The sequence below is a fragment of the Garra rufa genome, unplaced genomic scaffold, assembly GCF_049309525.1.
Source record: "Garra rufa unplaced genomic scaffold, GarRuf1.0 hap1_unplaced_044, whole genome shotgun sequence".
NCBI classification, from domain to species: Eukaryota; Metazoa; Chordata; class Actinopteri; order Cypriniformes; family Cyprinidae; genus Garra; species Garra rufa.
In genome coordinates this window covers 16,916-44,711 of record NW_027394319.1, presented here as the reverse complement: position 1 = coordinate 44,711, position 27,796 = coordinate 16,916, and the positions used below count along the sequence as shown (strand labels likewise).

The 27,796-nt window shown below is 39.1% G+C and overlaps 1 protein-coding gene across 1 annotated transcript in view; it reads left to right on the top strand.

The window, feature by feature from the left end:
* Positions 1-4,455: 4,455 nt before the first annotated feature.
* Positions 4,456-27,796, top strand: part of LOC141315888 (uncharacterized) — a 35,839-nt gene continuing 12,498 nt past the window's right edge. The window contains exons 1-6 of the mRNA XM_073832730.1: positions 4,456-4,693; positions 5,228-5,374; positions 5,535-5,582; positions 14,117-15,896; positions 16,395-16,568; positions 17,050-17,223. Coding sequence (XP_073688831.1) covers positions 4,456-4,693; positions 5,228-5,374; positions 5,535-5,582; positions 14,117-15,896; positions 16,395-16,568; positions 17,050-17,223 — 2,561 coding nt within the window. The remainder of the gene's footprint in view (positions 4,694-5,227; positions 5,375-5,534; positions 5,583-14,116; positions 15,897-16,394; positions 16,569-17,049; positions 17,224-27,796) is intronic.

The window sequence follows — 27,796 nt, the reverse complement described above, 5'->3', positions numbered from 1 at the left end:
TACATATTACATAATCCGTCTCACTAAGTTTTCTGACTATGCTGCTGGTCTGTTTGAATAACTTTGGGAAGACCAAAGATTGAAAAGAACTTAATCAGCGTTTTCAGAATAGTTTTCAGTCGCTCTACACATGATGGTACATAAATATTGATTCCCTGCTTTCGTTTTTGGCAACGGTCCGACACAGTCAAAACCTCTTCAAACACTTCTCCGATGACCGGAATAGGAGAAAGCGGGGCAGGCGAGATTACCTGATTTGGTTTACCGGCCATTTGACACGTATGACAGGTACGGCAGAATTTAGCGGCATCACATTTCAACACCGGCAAGAAAAAAATGCTGGAGAATACAATGGTAAGTTTTAGTCACCCCTAAATGTCCAGAAAGTAAGTGTTCATGAGCTAAACACAATACATGAGAACGATAATTGCTTGGAACTACCACTTGATATGCAACGTTCCAATCCAGATCCTCTTCAACTTTAGAGCGCCCCCTCCTCATTAGTAATCCATCATCTACAAAGTATGCAGTGTTTCTTTTCTTAGCAGCTTCAGAGCTAATAACAGATGAAAAACATTTATTCAAAGATTGGTGGTCCTTTTGAGCGGCAATAATCTGAGAACGGGAAACAGGCAGATCTAAAGAATGAGAATTTTCCAGCAAACCCTCTGAAGTTTTCCCCTTAGAAACTTGTGCATCAACTCCATTAATTTCAGAGACCTTTCTTTCATCTGCTAACACATGCCAATTAAATGTCCGTGCTTATGGCAATAGAAACAGTCTCTTACCTCTTTTGATGGCGACGTAACGGACTTTACCCAAGCAGTCTGACTTTGAGATGTACCACTAGTCACGTTATTTTCAGTGCGCGTCATGGAGAAAACGCCTTTATGAGTGAGCACAAACTCGTCTGCTAATACAGCGGCCTGCGATAACGAATTAACCTCATTTAAGTAATCCACCACACGTTCAGACAAACACCCTTTGAATTCCTCAAGCAATTTTATTTCTCTTAGGGAATCAAAATCTTTTGTTTTAGTGGCACTGCACCATTTATCAAATAACAGAGATTTTTTCCTAGCGAATTCGACAAATGTCTGGCCCAAGTTTTTTTTATGGCCCCTAAATTTTTGTCGATATGCTTCTGGAACTAATTCGTAAGCACGTAATATTGCTGATTTTACGGTTTCATAGTTCAAACTATCCTTCTCGGAAAGGGTAGAAAAAACCTCTAGCGTTTTGCCTACCAGCCGACATTGCAACAACAATGCCCAAAGTTCTTTCGGCCAGCGAAGGGATGTTGCAATGAGCTCAAAAGCACTAAAATATGAATCAATCTCCTTCTCCCGGAAAAGCGGCACCAACGTAATATGTTTACTCACATCAAATGACTCGGTTGCAGATGGGGGAAAAAAAATGTTAAAGAAGATATTTAAATATTTACAAAAAAAAAAAAAGAAAATAATCCCACTCTCAAAGTAAGTAAAAACACACCGGCAGTTTTTACAAAATTGGATAACTGGGGAGGACAAAAGGAACTTGGATCAAGCCAAAGGAAAGAAAATAACAAAACCAAAAATAGATCTTACTAAGCCATTTTTCTTAATTCTAAGCCTAAACTAAAATAAATAAAAATGTGAAAAGAAAAAGAATCTTCAACGTCCGAGACGTCGTAACTCAACTACACTAACTAACCAAACATAAATACAGAGAGTGGCGTCAATCCCTAACCTAGTGTGTATAAACATAATACATCCTAAATTTACACCATGTTCATCACGTGACATAACTTACCTACACCTTCACTTCCATCCAGTTTTAACAGAGTTACGAAAAGCTTTTCAAAGCACTTAAACATAACGGGAAGGATTTCAGGACCAGAATAGGTAAATCGTTACATGGCAGTAAATGCGTAAATGCACATAATAAACGAACTAAGCAAAAATACAAACACACAAAAATACAGACAAAAACGCATCACAACTCAAATTCAAAAGGCCAAGCGTCCAACACAACGGCGTTTACCTTATATAGACTTTGGAACATCAATCCGCAAGCGCAATCAAAGACCAACGCCCTCGAGTCACCACTCCCAATCAGCGCATCCCAAATGATTGACAGGTGAAATGGCCAATCCGCTCGGCTCCTGCGAAAGTGAAAGTAAAAGAAGGGTGGAGAAACTAAGAGAAAACTCGGGGAAAGGAATACAAACAAAAAAAATAATCAAGACTATTATTCAACGTCACATAGGGACGTTTCTTTGGAGAAATAGAACAAAAACACAATATTGACAGTTTTGTGTTTAAAATGTAACTTATTTAAAATTTTATTTATTTTCAGGAAAATGGCCATTGTGGACAAAGTGGACATTTTTGGTTATCATTTAATAAATACACCTTCACATACCTTCAGTCACCAAAGTGGTTCTTTGTTGAAGCTTTTATGTGAATTAATATTTTATAATGACAGGGTTGACATGTTAACCCTTTAGGCGCCATGTTTTTTCTTTTGGGAAAAATTCTGGATTTTGACAAAAAGATTTTAAAAGCTTGTTGCCTTGAAAGGGCTTGAAGATCTACAGTAAATTATAATTTATTAATTATTTAAATTAAAATTACTATTCTAGTAGTAAAATGCATGTGAACAGGAGCCAACTTTTTGACCATTTCATTAGTAATATTCAGGAAATAATAGATAATGAATGGATGTTTGAACTTCTTTGCACTTTTTTTATCCTCATTCCAAATGATCAGAAAAGAGGAAACCAACAATAAAACAGGAAAAAGTACTAAATTATTACTTATTACTATGCAATATAGTACTAAAACGATCAAATGGGTCAGAATAGAGGTTAACCAACAATAAAACAGAAGAAAATACTAAATTATTAGTATAGTACTATACCCCTGCTGCCTCTACCTATAGCAACAGCCCTCCTATGGACACTACGACCACAGTCACCCCTGCCACCCCCATCCGCGTTGGGCAAAGGGACGAAATGATCGCTTCTTTGTGTTTCGTGAACACTCTCGTCTTGCATGGCGGCACCACTGCGCTGCAAAAATGTACCAGGAGACGCGTGTCTATTAGACGGCCGATTGTCATTTTCAAAAGGGCAAATATTCCCCTTCAGAGTCAGAATTGACAAATAACATTTGCAAAATTTGTTTGTGCTTAGACGGCCGATCGTCATTTCCAAAAGGCAAATATTCCCCTTCAGTGTCAGAATTGACAAATAACATTTACAACATTTGTTTTTGCTTCGTGAACACTCTTGTCGGCGGCACTACTTTGCTGCAAAGATGTACTGGGAGACACGCGTCTATTAGACGGCCGATCGTCATTTCCAAAAGGCAAATATTCCCCTTCAGAGTCAGAATTGACAAATAACATTTGCAAAATTTGTTTGTGCTTCGTGAACACTCTCGTCTTGCAAGGCGGCACCATTGTGCTCCAAAGATGTACCGGGAGGTCTTATAGACGGCCGATCGTCATTTCCAAAAGGCAAAGATACCCCTTCAGAGTCAGAATTGACAAATAACATTTGCAAAATTTGTTTGTGCTTCGTGAACACTCTCGTCTTGCAAGGCGGCACCATTGTGCTCCAAAGATGTACCGGGAGGTCTTATAGACGGCCGATCGTCATTTCCAAAAGGCAAAGATACCCCTTCAGACTCAGAATTGACAAATAACATTTGCAAAATTTGTTTGTGCTTCGTGAACACTCTCGTCTTGCAAGGCGGCACCATTGTGCTCCAAAGATGTACCGGGAGGTCTATTAGATGGCCGATCATCATTTCCAAAAGGCAAATATTCCCCTTCAGTGTCAGAATTGACAAATAACATTTACAACATTTGTTCGTGCTTCGTGAACACTCTCGTCTTGCACGGCGACACTACTGTGCTGCAAAGATGTACCGGGAGACCCGCTTCTATTAGATGGCCGATCGTCATTTCCAAAGGGCAAATATTCCCCTCACGCATCCTCACGGTACAAATTTTTATCAGCCATTTGGTGATTTTGTCTCAAAAATCTCACAATTTACTTGGACGATATGAACTGAACTGCTTCCGCATCAATGATACGATAGCTCACTTACTCTGTTATTTCCTCCAACACTTTGAACAGGAACAGCATGTCATTTTGGTCTAGAATCTAGAAAAGTACTACATGTTTGACATCTATTGGTAGGGAATACAAATGAGATATTACACCGCATTAGGAACTACAGTATTTTATTAGGTTTGATGTCTTGTCGCAATTTTGCGACTTTGGCTCCTAGATGGTTAAGCTTGGCAACTTCAAACAAAATATGATAAAAATTAGTAAAATATAAGTGTACATATTTAGTGTACTTACATTAGAGGTATTAACCTCCACTGAAGAAAGGCAAAATGGGTGAAATGACATTTTTATTTTTTTGTTGTCCAGCTGAAGTGAGTCAGTGACAGAAGATGCAGCTTCTGGAGACACTGGATGCTCTAGACAGAGAAAAATTAAAGCGGTTTAACTGGCACTTAAAGCATGATGGTCTTGCTTCAGCTGCTGATGTGGAGGAGACAGATGCATCTGACACAGTGGATCAGATGGTTACACGTTGTGGGCCAGAAGGTGCTATAAAGATCACACTGAACATCCTAAAGAAGATGAAACAAAACCATCTGGCCGAAGAGTTAGAGAACAAACTAAAAGGTAACTACAGCTTAAAGTTTCAGTTACAGCAACATGACAGTAATTATAATTAAACCTCGGGTGTGCTTTGTTTTTTAATAATTGAACGTATTATAATTCTTTGCTGGCGAGAAATCTCCTGTAGCTATAATTTCGTGGCTAAAAAGTAGTTGGTAATTTTCATCATATTGTTTACTATATTTAGTTGATTGGTCAGCGTCATTGTGGGATTTGGTTCTTTTGCTGTTGTAAGCTGCAAGGACCTTTGACTGAAATCATTTGGCAAAGTGATATGGACATGTAATGTGGTTAAGGTCTGTCTGGAACTACTTCTGCCGTGCATTTCCTTGAAAATAACTACACATTTATAACGTTCATCAGCCAGTCAGTTTCAAGCATTCAACAGCCCCGTAGTATAATAATAAATTAAATAATCACAATTTTAGCAATGTGGAGGAATATCTGTTATTGTTCGTATAGGAGTTTATGAAAGAAACACTGGCAGAAAATATGTCTGAGATAAAATTTTAGCAATGTTTTTTTTTTTCTCCACAGTACCAGTCCAGATGAGCAGCAACACTCAGACTAGAGTCAGTGTTGAGGTGAAAGCTGAAATGGGTGCAAGTGCGAATGCTCCTGTTTTCACTGGAAACACCATCACAGGACCAGTAAACATATACGGTTTAAATGCTGCAGGACATGGTACATTTTCATCACTGTAACAAGACATGATACTAATACTAACATTTGATTAAAAGCTAGTAATATTTCAACTTTAGTGATTTTAATGGGACACTGATGATATGCGCATATTTATCTGGATCTTCTGTTTATTTCTCTCATTTCTTATTTGTCTTCACAGATCAATGCAAATGTTCAGAGACATCTGAGAAGCACATAGAAAAACAAGGTAAACCAACATTAGCACAACAACTCTCAAACAGAGGCAGCTGCTACAGATACAAGTTGTACAGATACAACAAATTATTAACTAAATCCATACATTTTAACAATGTGCAATACAGCAACACCACTGCAAATTTTCATTAATAGGAGATCCTAATAATTAACATACTAAAACACCCAATATAATAGAATGAACTCTACAGGTTTTCATATGAGTGAATAGATGACAAACTTTAACCAACACAGAAGTTTATTAATTTATAATGGATGTGATTATACACAAAGAATAAATTATGGAATTATTAGATACTTGATGCTAAATTCCCTCCAAAATAATTTCATATGATTGTCAAAAGACTGTGAACTAAAGTTGAAATCAACTGCAAATAAAATAACACATTTACATATAATCTTTCAAGATCTCAGCTAAGAATTATTAAATGACTCCAAAAAACAGCATTATCATTTTATTACAAATCAGTCTGACTTTATTTCTTTCGCATGTATATAAAAGTTCGGTAACACTTTAGAATACAGTTCCGTCATTAATGAATAACGACACAGGAACAAATGACTAATGCACTACTAACATTATAGTAACTACAATTAACTAACAAGAAATTCTGATTCACAAATCAGTAAGTAATAGCGCTCAGCTGAAAGTGGTAGTTCACAATTATCTAATCAGTAACTACAATTTTTTTCATATCTCCCAAAGAACTACTAAGAATGACTATATACAGGTTCATAATTAATGTGAATGATGCAAAATGTATAATTATTTCTAAAATAAAAATCATAGTAACCCACTAGTAATGAGTCAAGTATTATCAAATACTTCAGACGGGAATATTATGGAGGTAAAACAGTAGCAAAACTCAAGAGCTTGTTGATTTGAATGTGAAAACTTGTCACATTAATATTTGTACTTGTAAATTGAAATTTGAACTCACAGCTCTGATGTGAAAAGCTGAATCTTTCAATTTGCACACAAAGACAATGATCAAAACACCAGTGTTTTGAATTTGAAGTTGCAGATTAATAGCTACAAATGTGTAAAATGACATTCACATAAACAAAATGAAAGACACAAGTGTGTACGACATATTTGCTTTTGCACTTTACTTAAGTTTTACTGTACAACCTCTCAGATCTGACAGTACAACTTCAAATCCTAGCGCTTTGACTTTTGCTACTCTTTTTGCGATATTCCTGTATTAAAACTCACTCTTGCATTTGTAAAAACAGGCGTTAGAGAGCAGAGTCGGGGGCGGGGCGGGGCTAGGGTGGGAATGAAGTTATTTTACTGGTTGATGCCTGACCAATGAATATCCCTGTATAAGAGCTGCCATATAACTCTGTTTTTATTATTTTTAAAAATATATAATTTAAACTTCTTTATTGCGTCAAACTCCTTATTTGCTCGTCTTTATTACAGTTTTTTTCATTCGCTAACAAGCGTTTGTCCAAACAGTTGTCACATTTTCAAAACTCTAAACACAATTAGCACAGCATCGGTCTTTTGTGGCCATACCATTTCCACATTTCATGTCGTTTTCACCCAATATGCAGTCAGTGAACACATTTCCACAATGCTTACATTTTCTTAACAGACAAGCTATACCTCCCAACAAAATTATGGATTGTTTTTGTAGTATTTCCGAATGTTAACACACAACATCCCACAATAGCAAAAACAATATTCCAAACCTTAGATACAGTATAAAAACCTCTGCTTCTGCAATGATATCAGTTCAAAAACAATATCAATATCAAAAATATATCTCAGCTGATAATAAACAAACAATTAAATAATTGACACACAGCTGATTTATGTTTATGTCTGGCTTAGACTCAGAGGCAGTGGTTATTTTTTTCTATTACATTTACACTTATACAGTAAAATGAGGACTTTGAGGAGTGATGTTTTGGAAACAGGGTTGGGGTCAATTCAGGAATGAACTCAACAATTCCAATTCAAAGAAGGAAAAGGAATTGGAATGTAATTGGAATTGGAATTCAACAACAATTACAGGGAAACAGAGTTGGAATTGAATAGGAATTATAGGAAGTGGAATTAAATTCATAGAAATTCCAATGAATTCCATTTATTGCTGTTTCTGAGCATCTATGTGTGATTGCATTTAGAGACATACATTTTAACTTTATTTATGATGCTTTACAAATACCAAGTAATGTATGAAATAGAGTTGATCAAATGCAAGTAAATAAAATGAATGACAGTGGTGATAAGTTTCTCTATGCACTATACATTCAATATATGATTACCACATAATATATGTCTGAGTCATGTTCATTCATGTATTTCATTCACTTTTTATTGCATCGATTTATCATAAATTCATTTGGCATGTGAAATGATCATGCTTAACCAACTAAATATACAGTACTTTGTATTTCTTTTATGTGTTTGTTGTTTATGTGATTTACAATATTTAATGTATTATAAACTAGCAACTCAAGTGGAATTTTTTGGAATTTGATTTCAATTCTGTTTCCTGGCATTCCAATTCCAAATCCAATTCCATTCCAGGAAGTAAATTGGAATTTACCATTCATTCTCAATTCAAATCATTTCAAGATCGCAGAGATTAGATACAGTAATTTTGTGCTTTTTTTTAGACCCCCCCCCCCCCCCCCCTTTTTTATCTGGGCTTTTTGCTGTTGTATTTTTTTTTTTTTTGGTTCAGAATGCTCTTGTGTGTTTCATGGATATTTTGTTCACTTTGTTCTATCATACCATGTTTCTACTGTAGCTCCTGTAATAAACAGAAAAACAAACTTATTTTCTTTTTACTGGAATGCTTTTGAATGTGAACATTACTGTACATGTGGACAGACAGTTCCAAACCAAGAAATTTAGTGTCAAAATGGTGGATTGCATGTTTTGCATGCAAATACCTGTAAAACTGAAACATAAAAAGTCTATGCAGTTTTTGTAATGTCAACAATAGCCAGTATTTTGAAACCTGGTGTACTTTGACTGACTGCATGTACCTTGTGAAGTGAAAACAAGTGTTATTCTTTGACAGAATAATTTCATTTTGAGTCAGATTTCCAGTGTTTTGGTAAAGTTAGTGTGTGCAGAGAAAGATGTGTTCTGTTTTGAAATGAAGAGTTAGTATATATTTAACAAAATGTATTTTTGAGAAGAAAATTATCCATTTGGCCAATTGTGTTTTGTAGGTGCGAGTCTGTGTTAAGAGTTTAGAAAAAGTATCTGAAGTATGGGTAAGCGCTTGTTAGCGATTGAAAAAAACTGTAATATTCACTTGTGCTTATGCTTATAAGCATAAATATCATAACATTGGATGTCATTAATAAACCTTTTTAAATACAACAATTAAAAAACAATTATAAAAATCGAGTGCTTGATAATGTCACGGTTGTGCTGGTTTGACTAGACGGGAGACGTAAATCCAATGATAAATCACTTTAATATAATTCTTCAGAAAGGCAGGAGACATCCACACACGGGGTAACGTAATTCAATGACCCAACATAGATTCAACTCAAAGACTGACTTATAAAGCAAACTAATCAAGACACACAGGTGATACAGATAATGACTAAACAAGGACTAAACCAAATGATACAAACAGACGGGGGAAGACAGAGGGAGAAACCAAATCAGAACAAAGCAAAAGACATGAAACATAAGGAGACATGTAACATTACTCCCCCCCTCCCGGTAGGCACGTCCCGCGCCGTGACAATACTACCGGGGAGGGAGGGTGGGCGCCCTGGAGGCTGATACGGGACCAGGATAACATCGACAGGGAGAGCCTCCATGGCGGATCAGGGAGCCATGGCGGGTCGAGGGGTTCAGGAGGCCATGGCCGAGTAGACAGTTCATTTGGCCCTGGCAGGTCAGGGGGATCAGGAAGCCATGGCCAGGGAGACAGTTCTGGAGGCCATGGCGGGTCAGGGAGTTCAGGAAGCCATGGCCGGGGAGACAGTTCTGGAGGCCATGGCGGGTCAGGGAGTTCAGGAAGCCATGGCCAGGGAGACAGTTCTAGAGGCCATGGCGGGTCAGGGAGTTCAGGAAGCCATGGCCGGGGAGACAGTTCTGGAGGCCATGGCGGGTCTGGGGTTTCAGGAAACCATGGCCGGGTAAACAGTCCAGGTGGCCATGGTGGATCTGGCGGCTCAGGCAGCCATTGGTCGGGACAATAGTTCAGGAGGCCATGGCGGATCTGGAGGCTCAGGAAGCCATGGCCGGGACAATAGTTCAGGAGGCCATGGCGGATCTGGAGGCTCAGGAAGCCATGGCCGAGTAAACAGTCCAGGTGGCCATGGCCGGGTAAACAGTTCAGGTGGCCATGGCCGAGTAAACAGTCCAGGTGGCCATGGCCGATCAGGGGAGTAGCCCCCCCCCAAAAAAATTTTCTTGGGGGAACCTAGGGTATAGTCCACACAGGAGAGCACGGAAGGGCGCGCAGGAGAGAGCTCCGGCTCAGGAGGACACGCTGGAGACAGCTCCGGCTCTGGAGGGTGCGCATGAGAGAGCTCCGGCTCTGGAGGGCGCGCAGGAGAGATCTCCGGCTCTGGAGGACGCGCTGGAGACAGCTCCGGCTCTGGAGGGCGCGCAGGAGACAGCTCCGGCTCTGGGGGGCGCGCAGAAGAGAGCTCCGGCTCTGGAGGGCGCGCAGGAGAAGGCGTCGGCTCTGGAGGGCGCGCTGGAGGAGGGCGCGCTGGAGGAGCGGGCTCTGGACGGCGCTCTTGAGGAGCGGACTCTGGACGGCGCTCTTGAGGAGCGGGCTCTGGAGGACTGGACGACCCCAGCGGAGACTCTGGAGGGCTGGGCGTCTCCAGCGGAGACTCTGGAAGAGCAGGCTCTGGGCGAGCGGTCACTGGAGGGCGCTCTGGCGGCGCAGTCACTGGAGGGCGCTCTGGAAGGCTGGATTGGACCAGCGGAGGCTCTGGAAGGCTGGGCGTAACCAGCGGAGACTCTGGAAGACTGGGCGGAATCAGCGGAGACTTTGACTTGGCAGTCGCCATCTTGGGTGCAAACTCAGGCTTGGTGGCCATCTTGGCCGGGGACTCAGGCTTGGCGGCCATCTTGGCCAGGAACTCAGGAACGGCGGTCATCTTGACCGGGAACTCAGGCTTGGCGGCCATCTTGGCCGGGAACTCAGGAACGGCGGCCATCTTGGCCACGGATTCAGGAACGGCGGCCATCTTGGCCGGGAAATCATAAACGACGGCCATCTCGGCCGGGAACTCAGGAATGGAGGCCATCTTGGCCGGGAAATCAGGAACAGCGGCCATCTTGGCCGGGAAATCAGGAACGGCGACCCTCTTGGCCGGGAATTCAGGAACGGCGGCCATCTTGGCCGGGAAATCAGGAACAGGGGCCATTTCGGCCAGGGATTCAGGAACTGCGGCCCTCTTGGCCGGGAAATCAGGGACTGTGGCCATCTCTGTCAGGAAATCAGGAACTGTGGCCATCTTGACAGGAAGATCAGGAACATCGGCCATCCTGGCCGGGAAATCAGGAACTGCGGCCATCTTGGCCGGGAAATCAGGAACAGCGGCCATCTTGGCCGGGAAATCAGGAACATCGGCCATCTTGGCCGGGAAAACAGGAACATCGGCCATCTTGCATACAGACTTGGGCATTATGGTCATCTTGGGGTGCCTCGGGGTTGGCAGGTGGCCGGAGCCATTGGTGAGGTATGTGGGGGGTCCAGGCGAGGAGTGAGCCGGTGAGACGTGCTGGGTTTCGGAGGGGGCTGGACGTGGAAACTTACAATCACTCTTTATTTCTTTAACCTCGATACTAGAGTCATTTAAATAAAGAATGAGGTTGATTAGTTCAATCAAGGAGAAATCACATATGGGGGAGTCACATCAGATTGTCTCCTCATCCAGTCCCAACCGAAACACAACAGCAAGAGAGACGTCGGGCCAGCTCACCCGATGGGAGAGCTCAAGGAACTCCTCCACATACCTCTCCAATGTCCGCCCACTCTGCCGTAGCCCCCATAGCCTGTCCTCAGCCTCAGTCATCTTTAATTAGTTTGGGTCATTCTGTCACGGGTCGTGCTGGTTTGACGAGACGGGAGACGTAAATCCAATGATAAATCACTTTAATATAATTCTTCAGAAAGGCAGGAGACATCCACACACGGGGTAACGTAATTCAATGACCCAACATAGATTCAACTCAAAGACTGACTTATAAAGCAAACTAATCAAGACACACAGGTGATACAGATAATGACTAAACAAGGACTAAACCAAATGATACAAACAGACGGGGGAAGACAGAGGGAGAAACCAAATCAGAACAAAGCAAAACACATGAAACATAAGGAGACATGTAACAGATAATGCCTAAATGTACATTAAAAAGTAAAAAAAATAAAAATAAAAATAAGCAGTTATGTCTGACAATACTGTTTTGAGCAACTAGAGCTAAAGTATTTATTAAAAAGCCATAAGGGCATCTAGTGGTTAAACCATGACATTACATATGAATATTATCTTTCTAGCCACCAAATGCCTCTAATTTGCCTCTTTGCACTGGAATTTAAAAACATTTTCTCTATTTTAACCCTAAATACTACACTAATTGTTATATAAATAATAGGCATATTAGAAAATGTAAAAATTTTAAATGACCATCATAATTATTGCACATATTATTTAGTACCATAATCAATGCACATTATGTTTGAATAATTACTAGAAATTGCTGCAAATACAGCGAAACTCCTGTTTGTCCTGATTAATCCCATTCAAATATATTCACAGCGCAGAGTTTTTGGAACTATTGAGAGCTTCATGAACCACGTGACTGCGTGGCAGCGAGATCAAAGCATGCCGCAACTCTTGTTTCTCAGCGGCTCTGGTACAGAAATATTACTCTGCAATATGCAATAGGACATACATATGAAAGATGTTGCATTATTTGTCTAGCAGATTATAACTGAATGACAAGATGAATGCAGTACAAAATTACCAAAAACTAAGGATATTCAATGAAAACAGTTTCCAGTGTTTTACTAATAACTGATACATATGCATTAAAAAATGTTTGTAACTGCACTGCAATTTGCGATGGCTAGCCTTGTTCATTGGTCAGGCATCGACCAATAAAATGACTTCATTCCCACCCTAGCCCCGGCCCCAGCTCTGCTCTCTCACGTCTGCATTTACAAGTGCACGAGTGAGTTTTGCTACAGGAATATCGCAAAAAAGAGTAGCAAAAGTCAAAGCGCTAGGATTTGAAGTTGTACAGTCAGATCTGAGAGGTTGTAAGTGCCGACTTGAGGTTGTACAGTAAAACTGAAGTAAAGTGCGAAAGCAAATATGTCGTACACACTTGTGTCTTTAATGTCATTTTACACATTTGTAGCTATTAATTTGCAACTTCAAATTCAAAACACAGGTGTTTTGATAATTGTCTTTGTGTGCAAATCCAAAGATTCAGCTTTTCACATCAGAGCTGTGAGTTCAAATTTCATCTTACAAATACGAATATAAATATGACAAGTTTTTACAATTAAATCAACAAGCTCTGGGGTTTTGCTACTGTTTTACCTTCATAGATTATTAATTATTTGGATCCGTATTCTAAAGTGACGATCATGATAACTCCCTAGTAATGACTGAAATCATTGTAAGCTTTTGAGGTAAATGTAAGGTTTTGGATAGTAATGATTCAAGTGTTACTACATCCTTCTAAAGGAATTACTAATTATTTGGATCCGTATTCCAAAGTGAAGATCATGGTAACCCACTAGTAATGACTTAAGTGTTACTTAAGCCATCGGAAGTATTACTATCCAGAACCTTACACAAACCTCAATAGTTTTTAATGACTTTAGTCATTACTAGGGAGTTATCATGGTCTTCACTTTAGAATACGGATCCAAATAATTAGTAATGTTAATACCTGAATCATTACTAGTGCATACCATAATCTTCACTTTAGGACTAATTATACATATTTGCATTATTCACATTAATTATGAACATATGAACTATGATTTTATACTTAGCCACCTCTATGGCTCTGAACCAATCACAAAGGACTGCGCCGTCTGACCAATCACAGCAGTAAAGGCTCAAGGAAAGGAGGGGTTTAGAGAGAATGATTCTTCGAAATGCTTCGTTCTAGACGTTTACAAATCATTTAGAAATGAGGTGAAGTTAAATCTATTTTTGGAGAAAACTAAATTGTTTTTTCACCTTGCATAAAAGTAAACCTGTAGTAGGAGACTCATAAAACAATATTGACAACCTTTAAACTAGCATAATAGGAGCACTTTAATAGTAGTTACTACTGGTAGTGCGTTAGTCATTTGTTCCTGTGTAGTTATTCATTGATGAGGAAACCGTATTCTAAAGTGTTACCAAAAGTTCTTATTGAAAATAAACAGTTTAAATCAGTATTAATTGAATCTCTTTACACCAGCTAATAATAATGATCATGTTGATTTAAAAAATCTGTTACATTTCTTTAGTACTAACTTCCTCCTTTTTATTTATTTTTATTTCATTTTAAAGAAATTTTAAGGCTGCAAAAATTCTTGGAAACTCATAAAACCATGATGAAGAAGAAAGTAGAACGTATTTTTGAGGGCAAGAAGGAAAATGAAGCCCATCTTAAGGATGTTTACACAGAACTCTTCATTACTGAGGGAGATATTAAAGACATAAATCAAGAACATGAGATTCTAACGATTGATGATGCTTTCAAGATGAAAAAATCACAGTACAACCCAATCAAATGCAATGAAATATTCAGTTTATTGAGGGAAAATGATGAGAAAAAGATTGTGCTGACCAAGGGCATTGCTGGCATTGGAAAAACTGTCTCGGTGCACAAATTAATCCTGGACTGGGCAGAAGGAAAAGCCAATAAGGACATAGACTGTGTGTTCCTGCTTCCATTCCGAGAGATTAACATGATTAAAAACAAAGAGGTGAATCTCCATGAGTTTCTACAGGTATTTTATCCAGAACTAAAGGACCTGGAAAATTCAAAGTTTTATACCAAATGTAATCTAGCACTTATTTTCGATGGACTTGATGAGAGTCACCTGCCTTTGAATTTTGGAAGCGGAATTCTGTCGAGTGTTGAGGAAAGATCATCTGTAGATATGCTGTTCACTTGTCTGGTCAAAGGGAAATTGCTTTCATCAGCTCTTATCTGGGTGACATCACGACCAGCAGCAGCCAATCAAATACCACCTCAATATGTAGGTTTGTTCACAGAGGTGCAAGGATTCACTGACCAACAGAAAGAGGTGTACTTCAAAAAGAGAATCAAAAATAAGACACAGGTCTCCAGAATCATCTCGCACATTAAAACATCCCGTAGCATCTATATAATGTGCCACATTCCTGTGTTTTGTTGGATCACAGCCACAGTACTGCAGAATGTTCTCATCAAGAACAATACAATCAACACAACACTCACTGAAATGTACATTCACTTCCTGCTAATACAGATGAACATGAAGAGCCAAAAGTATGATGGAAATGAAGAAAGAGAACGTAAAAAGCTCTTAGATTCAAACAGAACTATGATCTGGAAGTTAGCTAAGCTAGCGTTTGAACAGCTGAAGAAAAACAATATTGTGTTCTATGAGGAAGATCTAAAAGAATGTAGTATTGATGTAAATGTAGACAGTGAGTTCACAGGAATGATTGCTGAGATCTTTAAAAAGGAAGATGGACTTCATGAAACAAAGTTCTTCTGCTTTGTGCATTTGAGTGTTCAAGAGTTCCTTGCTGCATTGTACGTGTTCCTGTGTTACCTGCACAAGAACACAGAGGAGCTTCAGTTTTTCTTTGACAAGCCAGAAAATAATATCACATTGCAGGACCTACTACAGAATGCAATTAATAAAGCCAGGAAAAGTGGGAGAGGGCACCTGGACTTGTTCCTGCGGTTTCTGCTGGGCATTTCACTGGAATCCAGTCAGAAACTGCTTAAAGGCCTGCTCTCATGCACAGAGGACACCACAGAGCACATCAAAAAAATAAGTGAATACATTAAACAATTACAAGACAGAGACCCAATCTCAGAGGAAGTTTCAGTCAACCTATTTTACTGCTTACTTGAGCTTAAAGATCATTCTTTATATGAGCAAATCCAAAGACACCTCAGATCAGATGCATATCCAGGAAGAAAGCTCTCATCCTCATTGTGTTCAGTGTTGACTTATGTTCTGCTGATGTCAGAGAAGGTGCTGGATGAGCTCAACCCAAAGAGGATTGTGTCATCAACAGCAGATTGCATGAGACTTATCCCAGCTGTGAGATGTTGCAGAAAAGCACTGTGAGTAATTTCATCAACTAATGTTTAATCAAAGGTTTTTATTTTACATCAATAAACAATTACAAAATCAAAAAACAACATAAAAAAATCTTGCTTTTGTTGTGCAATCTTGTTTGTTAGAAGAATTGCTCTTAAAGTCTTCTTAAAGGTTTTGAAGCCAGATAGACTTTGTTAATTAGGTAACAAGGCTGAGGTATGTTTGGAAAGACAACTCCAGATTCCAGTTTTGCACTGATATCTATATGCCTTGAGTTGTATATATGCGAGGCATGTTCTATGTATGACGGTTTTCCTACCAGATTTAATAGTTCACTCTGTTTCAAACACACTACAATATTTACACGCACAGTCAAATGCATAATAGTAGATAACAGTAAAATATATTTTTTAATAATTTTGTTTGTAATATTTGATTTCCTGTCTATAATATGCATTATATTGAATTGCAGTAATCCTGAACATCAAAAATTAATCTGTATAAACATTCTGGATTGGCAGATTTGACGGCTGTAATCTTAATGAAGCATGCTGTGAAACTGTGTCTTCAGCTCTGCAATCTTCAAACTCCTGTCTAAGAGAGTTAGACCTTAGTAACAATGACCTACAAGATTCAGGAGTGAAGCTGCTTTCTGTTGGACTGAAGAGTTCAAACTGTCACCTAAAGAAACTGAGGTTTGACATTCAGATTTACTTAAAGTCTGAGTCTGGATCATTGCATTAACAATTTATCTGCTGTGTTGAACACAATCCTTTTCTGGAGAGCATCCTGCAGAGTTCAGTTCCAAGTCCGAAAACAGGGTGGAGCACACAAAATTTAGACAGTGCGCCTGTCCCAGTACCCACCAGGGATGGCCAGCTTTTGTCAGTTTTTCTCCAACCCTAATCAAACCAAAACAAGCATGTCAAGGTCTACGGGTTACTAGAAATCTACAGGCAGGTGAGTTTTTGTCAAGGTTGGAAAAAACTCTGCAGGGCCATGGCTCTCCAGGCCACCCCTACATTAAACCAAGAAGCATTAAACAAGTCTTAAGTCTTTTTTGAAGTTATAATGAAAAAATTCAGTTGATCACAATAGTAACTTTGCTGATTCCAGTGGGTTAAAGGGTGTTGTGACAGTTTTTTTAATTACTAAATTCATGATTGTTTTGTTCAGATTGGCAGGTTGTAGATTGACCAATCAGTGCTGTGAAAATGTGTCTACATTTCTTCAAACGTCAAACTCCCATATGATAGAGCTGGACCTGAGCAACAATGACCTCCATGATTCAGGAGTGAAGCTGCTCTCGGTTGGCCTGAAGAGTTCACATTGTCAACTCAATATACTTAGGTTTGATTTTTTTTTGCATTCACTCATTCACTGTGTTCAAACATTTTAGTGATCAGTTTTCATTCACATTTCAAGGTAATCATTGTCATCTACTAAGTGTTTCCAATTGGCTTGATTAATAGGTTTTTCATCTTGACTAGTATTAGTTGGTCCCACTTTATATTAAGTGTCCCTAATACCTGTGAATTTACATGGTAACTAGATGTGTACTTAGCATGTAACTACAGTGTATGTACACATTGGTACATCTACAGCTCTAATACTGGTGTAATTACACAAATGTAACAACTCACTGAATAGCATTTGTAAGTACAAATGTGTAACAGGACATTAGTAACAACACTTTTTTCACTTCTGGAAGTACACATATGTAACAAGAATTATGCAACTACATTTTGTAACAACAATATGTACTCACAGAAGTTTTTACACTTCCACACAGTCTTCAATACTGCAGTTACCAGTTTGGAATGCCCTGAAACATTATTGAAATCATGATGATACCTAAGTAGGCTACATATCATTTTTGTATTCATGTATTTGTGAACACTGAATTAGAATTTAAGTATCAATTTGTGATACCAGTGTGCTTACATGGTAACTCCTCAGGAACTGTCTACTTAATATAAAGTGTAAAATGGTCACAACTTACTGAGTAATATATCAAATGTAAACCTCTGTGCAACACTTTAATATCAGTGTACTTACATAATAAATCCTCAGGAACTGTCTACTTAATATAAAGTGTAAAATGGTCCAGCCTGGTCTCATTGTGTATACGTTGGTATTTATACGTAATTTTTAGATACAAAAAACGTACATTTTTGTAAGTTTTTATTGATGCGAAAACGTACAATTTAGACATATTTCAACGTTTAAAACGTACAAATGACTACGTATTTTTTGCTAAAAAACGTAAAATATTTACGTATCCTTCATTTCATTAAATATTCGTATCAATGCCTTTTTATCATTTTATTAATAAGCGATTTACATTTTTAGCCCCCTTAACCTACCCCCAAACCTAAAGCTACCCATTTTATAGCAAATATAAAAGGATATAAATCATAAATGACAAAAATATATGCAGGGAAATTACCATTTTACTGATATAAAAAAACTAGCATTAAAAAATAAATAAATAAATAAATAAAAAATATATATATATAGTCACTAATCACACTCCTACCTCTAAACCTAACGTTAACCATATCTCTCTCAGTACAGTAATAAAAAATAAAAAAAACATGACAGACAGAAAATTGCAATCACAATCATTTATTTAATGCAAAAATATCAACAGCCATACCAAAAAGTAATCCAAATGGCGATGCTTTTGCAGCCGCAGTCCTCTCTGGCAGAATACAGTAGGTTTGTTTGAGGTGCAGAGCAGAATTAAAGTTATTAATCGCTGAAAATATTATCCAGATTATCCTCTCCGTAAATGCGCCCAAAGACTATGCGCCCGCATAGTCATTCAAATACATCTCACCAGAAACACGGCATGTCGTAATCTGTGACGAATTCTGGCGAGAGCCAATGAAAGCTCGATTTTCCTGCCGTAAAAACTGCCGTTTCCTGACGCGGTTGTATTTGAATTCGTAAAATAAAGATAAATAGATAGAAGATAATTTAAAGATAAAGATTTGAATTTGGGCACATTCCTCACAATAGTATGGATTCTGAAGATCTGGATTATACCGCACAAATAAAATTTCATTTTATAATTATGATGCGTGTTCGGTGTATTTTATGGTTTTATTGTTAGTCGCAGCATGTCTGAGAAAATGCCTGTTGTGTCCCACCGCAACAAACGAAGTTAATATTACATAAATGGGTAAACGATTGTAGAAATGTTTTTTATTATAAAGGTTTAAAGTGTAGTCTTCTTAAACATTATGTTTACATATACTTGGAAACGAGTTGGCAACAGAAATCACACATAACAGGATGAAAAGTTATAATTTCATAAACTATTTAATAATGCAGTTGAAAACACAAAGTTTATATATTACTCAGTAAGTTGTGACCATTTTACACTTTATATTAAGTAGACAGTTCCTGAGGAGTTACCATGTAAGTACACTAATATTAAAGTGTTGCACAGAGGTTTACATTTGATATATTATTCAATAGGTTGTGACCATTTTACACTTTATATTAAGTAGACAGTTCCTGAGGAGTTACCACGTGAGTACACTGGTATCACAAATCGATACTTTATTCTAATTCAGTGTTCACAAATACATGAATACATAGGAATCATCACGATTTCAATAATGTTTCAGGGCATTCCAAACTGGTAACTGCAGTATTGAAGACTGTGTGGAAGTGTAAAAACTTCTGTGAGTACATATTGTTGTTACAAAAAGTAGTTACATAATTCTTGTTACACATGTGTACTTCCAGAAGTGAAAGAAGTGTTGTTACCAATGTCCTGTTACACATTTGTACTTACAAATGCTATTCAGTGAGTTGTTACATGTGAGTAATTACACCAATATTAGAGCTGTAGATACAATGTACCAATGTGTACATACACTGTAGTTACATGCTAAGTACACATCTAGTTACCATGTAAGTTCACAGGTATTAGGGACACTTAATATAAAGTGGGACCTATTAGTTTTTCTACTGTAGTTACTAAAAAAAAACTAATACTAACAAAAAATAAAAATAAATTAATTTCTGTTGGATCTTTATACTTTTAAACATAAAACAAGAAAAATATTTTAAGAAAATGTTTTAAAAGAATTTCAGAATGCAAGACATGAATTGAACTTTAAAATATACAACTTGTCATGAAATCCATTTATGGAAAATTTTTACTGAACACAAGTTCAGTATCTTTTACAAACAGTGAGACAGATACAAAATAAATAGAACCACACAAACACTTGACTAAAACTTAAGACTAGATGTGAGCTATGGACATGAAGGTAACCATAAACTATGATACTAGAAACTGAAAGACAGTGGGTAAACACAAACAGAGCATAACAATGCACTAGGACAGTGGTTCTCAACCTTTTTTAACCCAAGCCGCCCTGTCCAAGTCAATACTGCAAGGCCCCCCCAATCTTTTCTATCCACAAAACCTTTGTATTCTAGTATTATTACTTTTTTTTAAACTGTAATTATTATGTAAATAAAACAATAAATTCAAGACAGATTTAAACATTCTGTTTTCTTTATTGCAATCAAAATTGCTGTTTTTAGTCACTTATCTGTGTGGAGGGAAACAAAATTGTCTTAAAACACAATTAAACCAGGATTAGCTTATGCTTTTACACATACATACAGTTAACCCATGCATGTGCTGCAGTTTGAGTAGCAAATATTGCAAAGTCAAAAGGACTCTTAACAAAATCTGTAAAGAAGCTATAGAGAAGAAATTACTTTGGAAAGTCTAAGGCTATATTCAGATTGCCAAGACATTAAAAAGTGTTTTACTGTTGCAGGAAGTGGAAATCATGACTTTATGAGGGACATCATGGATTCTTTGTAGTATCAGGCTATTTTGGCAAGAATGTCAAAAAGCAGTAGGTAATTTGGTCAGGGATTTGTATGCGGGTGGTGAGAGATAAACACCGACATTCTGTATTCAGACTGCAATAATTGTGAATTGTGAAATTAACTTACGTCCCCGTGAGAAAAAAAATACTGTCCGAATAGGGCTCAAATTTACCAAATAAGCCAGGCTCATTTCATGTAGTCTTATTGTCACATGTTTTGTTTTTATAAAGCAAATTTACCTTAGCTCAAGCTCGGTCACTCTAGCAACTTATGCTGGGAAACTGACCTGTGAAGGGGCAGGCTGTCAGGCTAAGCTGAGTTCCTCTAACAAAAACCAATAAGAATGCAATGATATTACTTACCAATGACTCTCACACATACAATTATTTGACTATCAGTCTAAAAATAAAAGTATACACAAAATGAAACTTTAAAAAGTTTAAGTGAAGTGACATTGTCAGGGAAAGTCACCTAATCACACACCAGATCTATTCACCCACACCTGCAGTCACTCATCAAGCCAGCTATATCACCGCACTCCACACTGTAAAGTCCAATAGTTTACCTTACTTAGATATAATTAGTTATCTTTACTTAGTTGCTATACTTACTAGGTTGTATTAAGTTACAGTTACTTTCAAGGCAAGTAAAACAATTTACTTACTGTTTTGAGTGACACTTAATTAAAATATTCAAGTAGCCACAAAGGAACCAATGACATTAATAAACCAGTGAGAGGCAGCAGTGCACTAATATGTTTCCAATTTGCAAAATAAAAAAAGAAGAGGAAAATAAAATTTTTGAGGTGGGTCAATAGTTAATCTGCAGTTATTTTTCACAAGTTACATTCACTAATTTCCCAAAGTCATCTTGAATGTTGTTTCAATACAACTGAAATATTTGAAAGAACATCACATAACCTGACTTCATAAATTGATGTTGATTTTCATAAAATGTTGTTTGTTTGTTTTTTACCTACCATTGTAGTGATTAATGTTCCCTTTGGTTGTGTTACATACAGCCGGTGCCGAGCAACAGAGGGGAGACCACGCGGATAATTTGATTTCAAAATTATATATTTATTAAAGATAAAGAATAAGCAACGTAAATAAAGTCAGTGTAAGTGTTAAACTTAAGAAACGAAAACGTATGCAATCAGGGTATATGAAGTGTCATGCAAAAGGAAACAAAATCAACAAAAAACAGTGCAGGAGAGAAGGAGAAGCGGCGGCCCCCTTCAACCAGGTCTGGAGAGCTTTTTAACACCCAGGATACTAGAAGCAATCCCACGTGATCCTGGAAGCAATCATAGGCAACACACCACACCTGTGCTCCGTCTCACCTGTAGGGGAGACGCAATAAACAGGCAAAACAAGGAGGAGGAGCCGGCAGGTCCGTAACACCCCCTCCCTTAAGACAGAGGCCCCTAAAAGGCCTCTGCAAAAAACATTCGAAATCCCACTCAACAAATAACAAAATATTCTTAAATAAAATAAAAAAAATCTAGAACCAAAGTGAGCACTTAACTTTAGTTCAAGGATGTTGACTGGCCATATACATGGACTGGACAGAACTTTTTTTTTCCCAAGCCCCAAACCCCTCTACCCTCCAGCAGCTCTAATCACTCTGCCCCATACCAAGAACTCCAGCAAATCCTGGTACCTGGAAAGCTACATTTAATGAGACTATGCAGAAGAAGAGTGGAGAAACAGGAAAAGAGAGAGAGATGGGGCAAGACAAAACATTCCCTACAGCCCACCCGGAGCACGGGACAAAGCGTCGGCCATGACATTGTCCACACCCCGAATGTGCCGTATCTGCAAATTGTATAACTGCAAAAATAAAGCCCAGCACATAAGGCGCTGACTAGGACTCTTTAAAGAGTGGAGGAATGTCAGTGGATTGTGATCCGAGTAGACAATGATAGGAACAGCGCCCCCAGCTAAATACACATCAAACTGCTGTAGACCCCAAACTAACGCCAATGTTTCCTTCTCAATAGTTGAATAATTCAACTGATGACAATTAAACTTTCTGGAGAAGTAACATATTGGTCTATCCACCCCCTTCTCATCACTCTGCAGGAGCACCGCACCAGCCCCCACATGGCTTGCATCAACCTGCATCTGGAAAGGCTGTTCTAAACGGGGTGCCATCAAAACTGGGGCAGAAGTCAACAACAACTTGACATTATCAAAAGCAGTCTGAGAGGTCACCGTCCATTCAAACTTCACTTTAGCCTTTAATAAGTTAGTCAAGGGGGCTACTACCGTGGAAAAGTTGGAACAAAACCCACGGTAGTACCCTACCATCCCCAAAAAGCGCCGCAACTCTGTTTTGGTGGTAGGAACAGGAAACTTATCAATCATCACCACTTTAGCATGGACCGGCTTCACTTGCCCCTGCCCTACGATCTTCCCCAAATATGCAACTGTAGCCTGGGCAAACTCGCACTTGGCCAAATTTACAGTGAGACGAGCATCAACCAGCCTAGTAAAGAGAGCCTGAATACGGTCCAGATGTTCAGACCACTCCTCGTTATACACAACCACATCATCAAGGTACACAGCACATCCCTGCAAACCAGAAACGACACAGTTCATAAGTCGTTGAAATGTGGCTGGAGCATTTCGTAAACCGAAACTCACAACAGAGTAAGAATATAGTCCAGATGGTGTTATAAAAGCTGAAACTTCCTGAGCTCGAGAGGACAAAGGGACTTGGTAATAACCTTTCAGCAAGTCAAACTTACTCACAAACCTTGCAGATCCTACATGATCAATACAATCTTCAACTCTTGGAAGTGGAAAAGAATCAGATTTTGTGATGTTATTCAATTTACGATAATCGGTACAGAATCTGTGTGTCCCATCAGGTTTACTGACCAATAAACAGGGTGAAGCCCAACTCGAATAGGAAGGCTTAGCCAACCCATTATCCAACAGGTACTTCACCTCTGCCTCTAGATGTCGCTGTTTGTCTTGTGACACCCGATAGAACCGCTGTCTTATTGGTTCTGTGTCACCAACATCAATATCATGCTCAATTAAATGAGTACATGATGGCGTATTTGAAAATAAAGAAGGAAAATCAGACAACAAAGATGACAGTTCTGATGCACGTTCCTCTGGCAAATGTCCAAACAGTGTATTCAAATCCGCCAGTTTTTCAGACTTCTTCAGGCGAGGTTTAAGCACACCATCATCAGGATCAACCATATCCTCACCACTACGTGCTGCCACCATGTAGGGAGCCTCAAAGGCCCTATGAGCCTCAACAGCTGTGGCTAAAGAAACTGGCATAACCAGGTCACTAGACTCTGCTGTCCCAGAGACCAAAGACCTGCTATAATAGGACTTCAACAGATTTATGTGACAGAGCTGAGTGGAACGCCTACGATTTGGTGTGGAGAGTAAATAATTCAGGTCTGACACCTGTCGAACAACCCTATAAGGACCTGTATATTTTGCAAGGAAAGGAGAGTTTTCCATTGGCAACAAGGCCAAAACCTGATCACCAGGACTGAAGTCCCTTGGCTCAGCTCGACGGTCATACCAACTCTTCATTTTCTGTTGGGCTTTAGTCAGGTTGTCCGTCGCCATCTCACAGGCTAAAAACAACCTACGACGAAAACCGTTAACGTAGTCCAACAGATTAACAGAAGACTCAGGACACTTCAGCTCCCCCTGTAAGACTGCCAAAGGTCCACGAACTTTATGGCCAAATACCAGATCATTAGGCGAGAAACCCGTACTCTCCTGGGTTACCTCTCGTGCTGCCAACATTAGCCATGGGAGCCCTTCTTCCCAGTCTCTGTTAAGCTCAACACAATAACCCCTGAGAAGCGATTTCAGTGTCTGATGAAAACGATCCAGAACCCCTTGGCTCTGGGCGTGATAAGCAGTACTACGTTGATGTTTCACACGCAACTCCTCAAGCACTTCTCTGAACATGCGTGATGTAAAGTTAGAGCCTCTGTCACTCTGTATAGTATGAGGGATACCGAAAATAGAGATAAACTGTGAAAGGGCTTTCACCACAGATCTAGTTGTTATTGTACGCAAAGCATACGCAGCAGGATATCGGGTAGATTGACACATCATCGTCAGCAGGTAAACACACCCAGACTTAGATGGAGGCAATGGTCCCACACAATCAACTAACAAATGTTCAAATGGTTTTCCTACAGCTGGAATAGGGTAGAGTGGAGCTGGCTTTAACATCTGATTAGGCTTCCCTGTTAACTGGCATACATGACACGTCTTAATGAAGGATGCCACATCCTTCTTTAGGCGAGGCCAATAGAAGTACTTCATAAGACGGTCATAGGTTTTCCTTACCCCCAAGTGCCCAGCTGCCTCCCCATGAGCTGTCTGTAGGACCAAATCTCTGAACTTAGATGGTACTATCACCTTAAACACTGGATCCTCAACCCCTTCGTCAGTTTGAGAAGACCACTTCCGGATCAACAACCCGTCCTGAACCAAATAACCCCTCACTGCATTGCGCAACTCCTCAGGTGATAAAACCCCAACAAACAGATCTTTTAATGTCACATCCTCCTTTTGAGCTGCAACAAAATCACTATGAGAGAGAGAAGAAGGTAAATTTGGCACAATAACAGACTTAAACTCTCTGGTCTGGGAAACATCATCCTTAAAGGCACGACTCATAGCCCGTGTCACTGCACAAGCGGTAAAGACAGACAAATTCTGACCACAAACGTCACTGTCATCTGCAATAGAGGGAACATTCTTAACGATTACAGGGGGCGATATATCACGCCAGACACGCTCTCCAGCCAGATTGTTACCCAAGAGAAGATGGACGCCCTCTATAGGCAAGGAAGGGCAGACTGCTATCTTTACTTCCCCCTGCACTAAATCAGACCGCAGATTAATTCTGTGCAAAGGGACAGAAACAACCTGCAACCCAATCCCCCGGACTAAAACATTGTTTCCAGTACTCGAGTCAGCAGAAAAAGGTAAAACAGACTCTAAGATAAAAGACTCAGATGCCCCTGTATCCTTAAGTATTTTAACTGGCACCTGGATGGAACTACCCACCAGTGAAACAAGACCATCTGTAACGAAAGGAAAGTAACCACTTCCACCCGTTATAACTGAATCAGCCCTACCGTTTCTCTCACTAACTTCAGCAGAACTCAGGCTGAGGTGAAATCACAACGCCTTCAGTTTTAACCTCAGTCTCACCCACCAAAACTTTAGCAGGTATCACTGACTCAGATACCACAAGTGTGACCCCCCTAACAACCTCAGTACCCTTTCTCTGACTTTTCCCCTTTAAAACAGGACAGTCTTTCTTCCAATGCCCCTTTTCCAAGCATTATCGACACACATCAGCATCATTCTTAGCCTGACTAGCAGGTGTAAACGCAGAAAACCTAGAATCTCTGCGAAAACTCACAGCACCTCTGTGTGACTGATTAGAGTGTGAATCTATTCTACTCTGAGTAGGTGACTCAAATGAACCCAATGAAGACCCCAAAACTCTATTGAAACGTCCAAAACGTTGTTCCTGATAAACCTTACCTGTATTGTTTTCTTTAAAACTATACTTATGTGTCAAAGCAAAATCATCAGCCAGAACTGCGGCTTCCGCTGCAGTTTTCATCTTATGCTCAAATACATGTGTAACGACACGTTCAGGAAGGATATTTCTGAACTGTTCTAAAACAATTAAATTAGATAATTCTTCAAAAGTAGTAACTCCCTGCAGAGCACCAACGATTAAAGTGACTGTTCAACTCCCTCACTACTTCTGTATATGTCTGTTTGTCTCCTTTTCTCCAACTGCGAAACCGCAAACGATAAGCTTCAGGAACTAATTCATACATTTTAAGCACTGCCTCTTTTACTCTGACATATTTTTTTCTATCTGGCACAGGCAACGCAATAAACGCTTCTTGTGCTCTACCTACAAGAACACTTTGGAGTAACAACGTTCTCTCCGAGTCAGACCATCCACGGTCATCAGCCACACTCTCAAATAAAGAAAATAATATATCAGGATCTCTCTCATTGAATTTCGGCAGCAACCTAACCATGTTAGATATATCAGGGGAATGTACAGACCCCCTAGGAGTACCCTCATCCCCAACAACTGGAAGCCTACCTTCAGCACTTAGTCTCAGCCGTTCTAAAGCCACATCACGTTCACTTTTTATTCTTTCCATCTCTAATTGACGCTCTGCCTCACGTTGAGCTTCTCTTTCATTCCGATCTGCCTCACGCTGAGCTTTTCTCTCTCGACGTTCTGCCTCTCAATTCAATTCAATTCAATTCAATTCAATTGAGCTTTATTGGCATGACTGTATAATAGTACAATGTTGCCAAAGCAATAAACAGTGAACAAGTTGTACAGGCATATAGTATAACACGTACACAATAAATACATACATAAATAAATAAATAAATAAATAAATAAATAAATGCATTAAAAAAGAAAACAAAAACAATAGCAAATATAATGTAAATATCTACAGAGAGCAGTGATAAGGAAAAGGGGAGTTCAGCCTTTGTCCCTCATAATATGGCAGGAGGAAACATACTGCGCTGCTAAATGGATACACTTTTCTTTCTCTCCCAAGATATAAACGAGTTTGTCTATGTGGCTTACTTGTTGGAAATCAGGCACAATTTGAGCTATTTTGGTAAAATAGGCGTCTCTGATGTTTTTATATTTGCTGCACTCCATAAGGAAATGCAGTTCATCCTCTATGAGTCCATCTGTACAGTGAGAACACAGTCTTAGCTCTCTGGCTCTCCAGCTCTGCTTGTGTCGGCCCGTCTCTACATATAGACTATGCTCACTTAGACGATACTTTGTCAGGAGCGTTCTCTGATGATAATCTTTAATTTTGGTCAAGTAAGGTGCCAATTAATAACCAGTCTTTAATCTGGAGAAGTACTTTAATTTGTTAATTTGTGCTACTTTGATTTGCCAATCATGGATGTATTCTTCCTGGGTTAATCTTCCAATTTCTTTAACTTTTGCGTGTCTAAACTGAATTGTTGAATTTAGTTGGTGTTTTTCC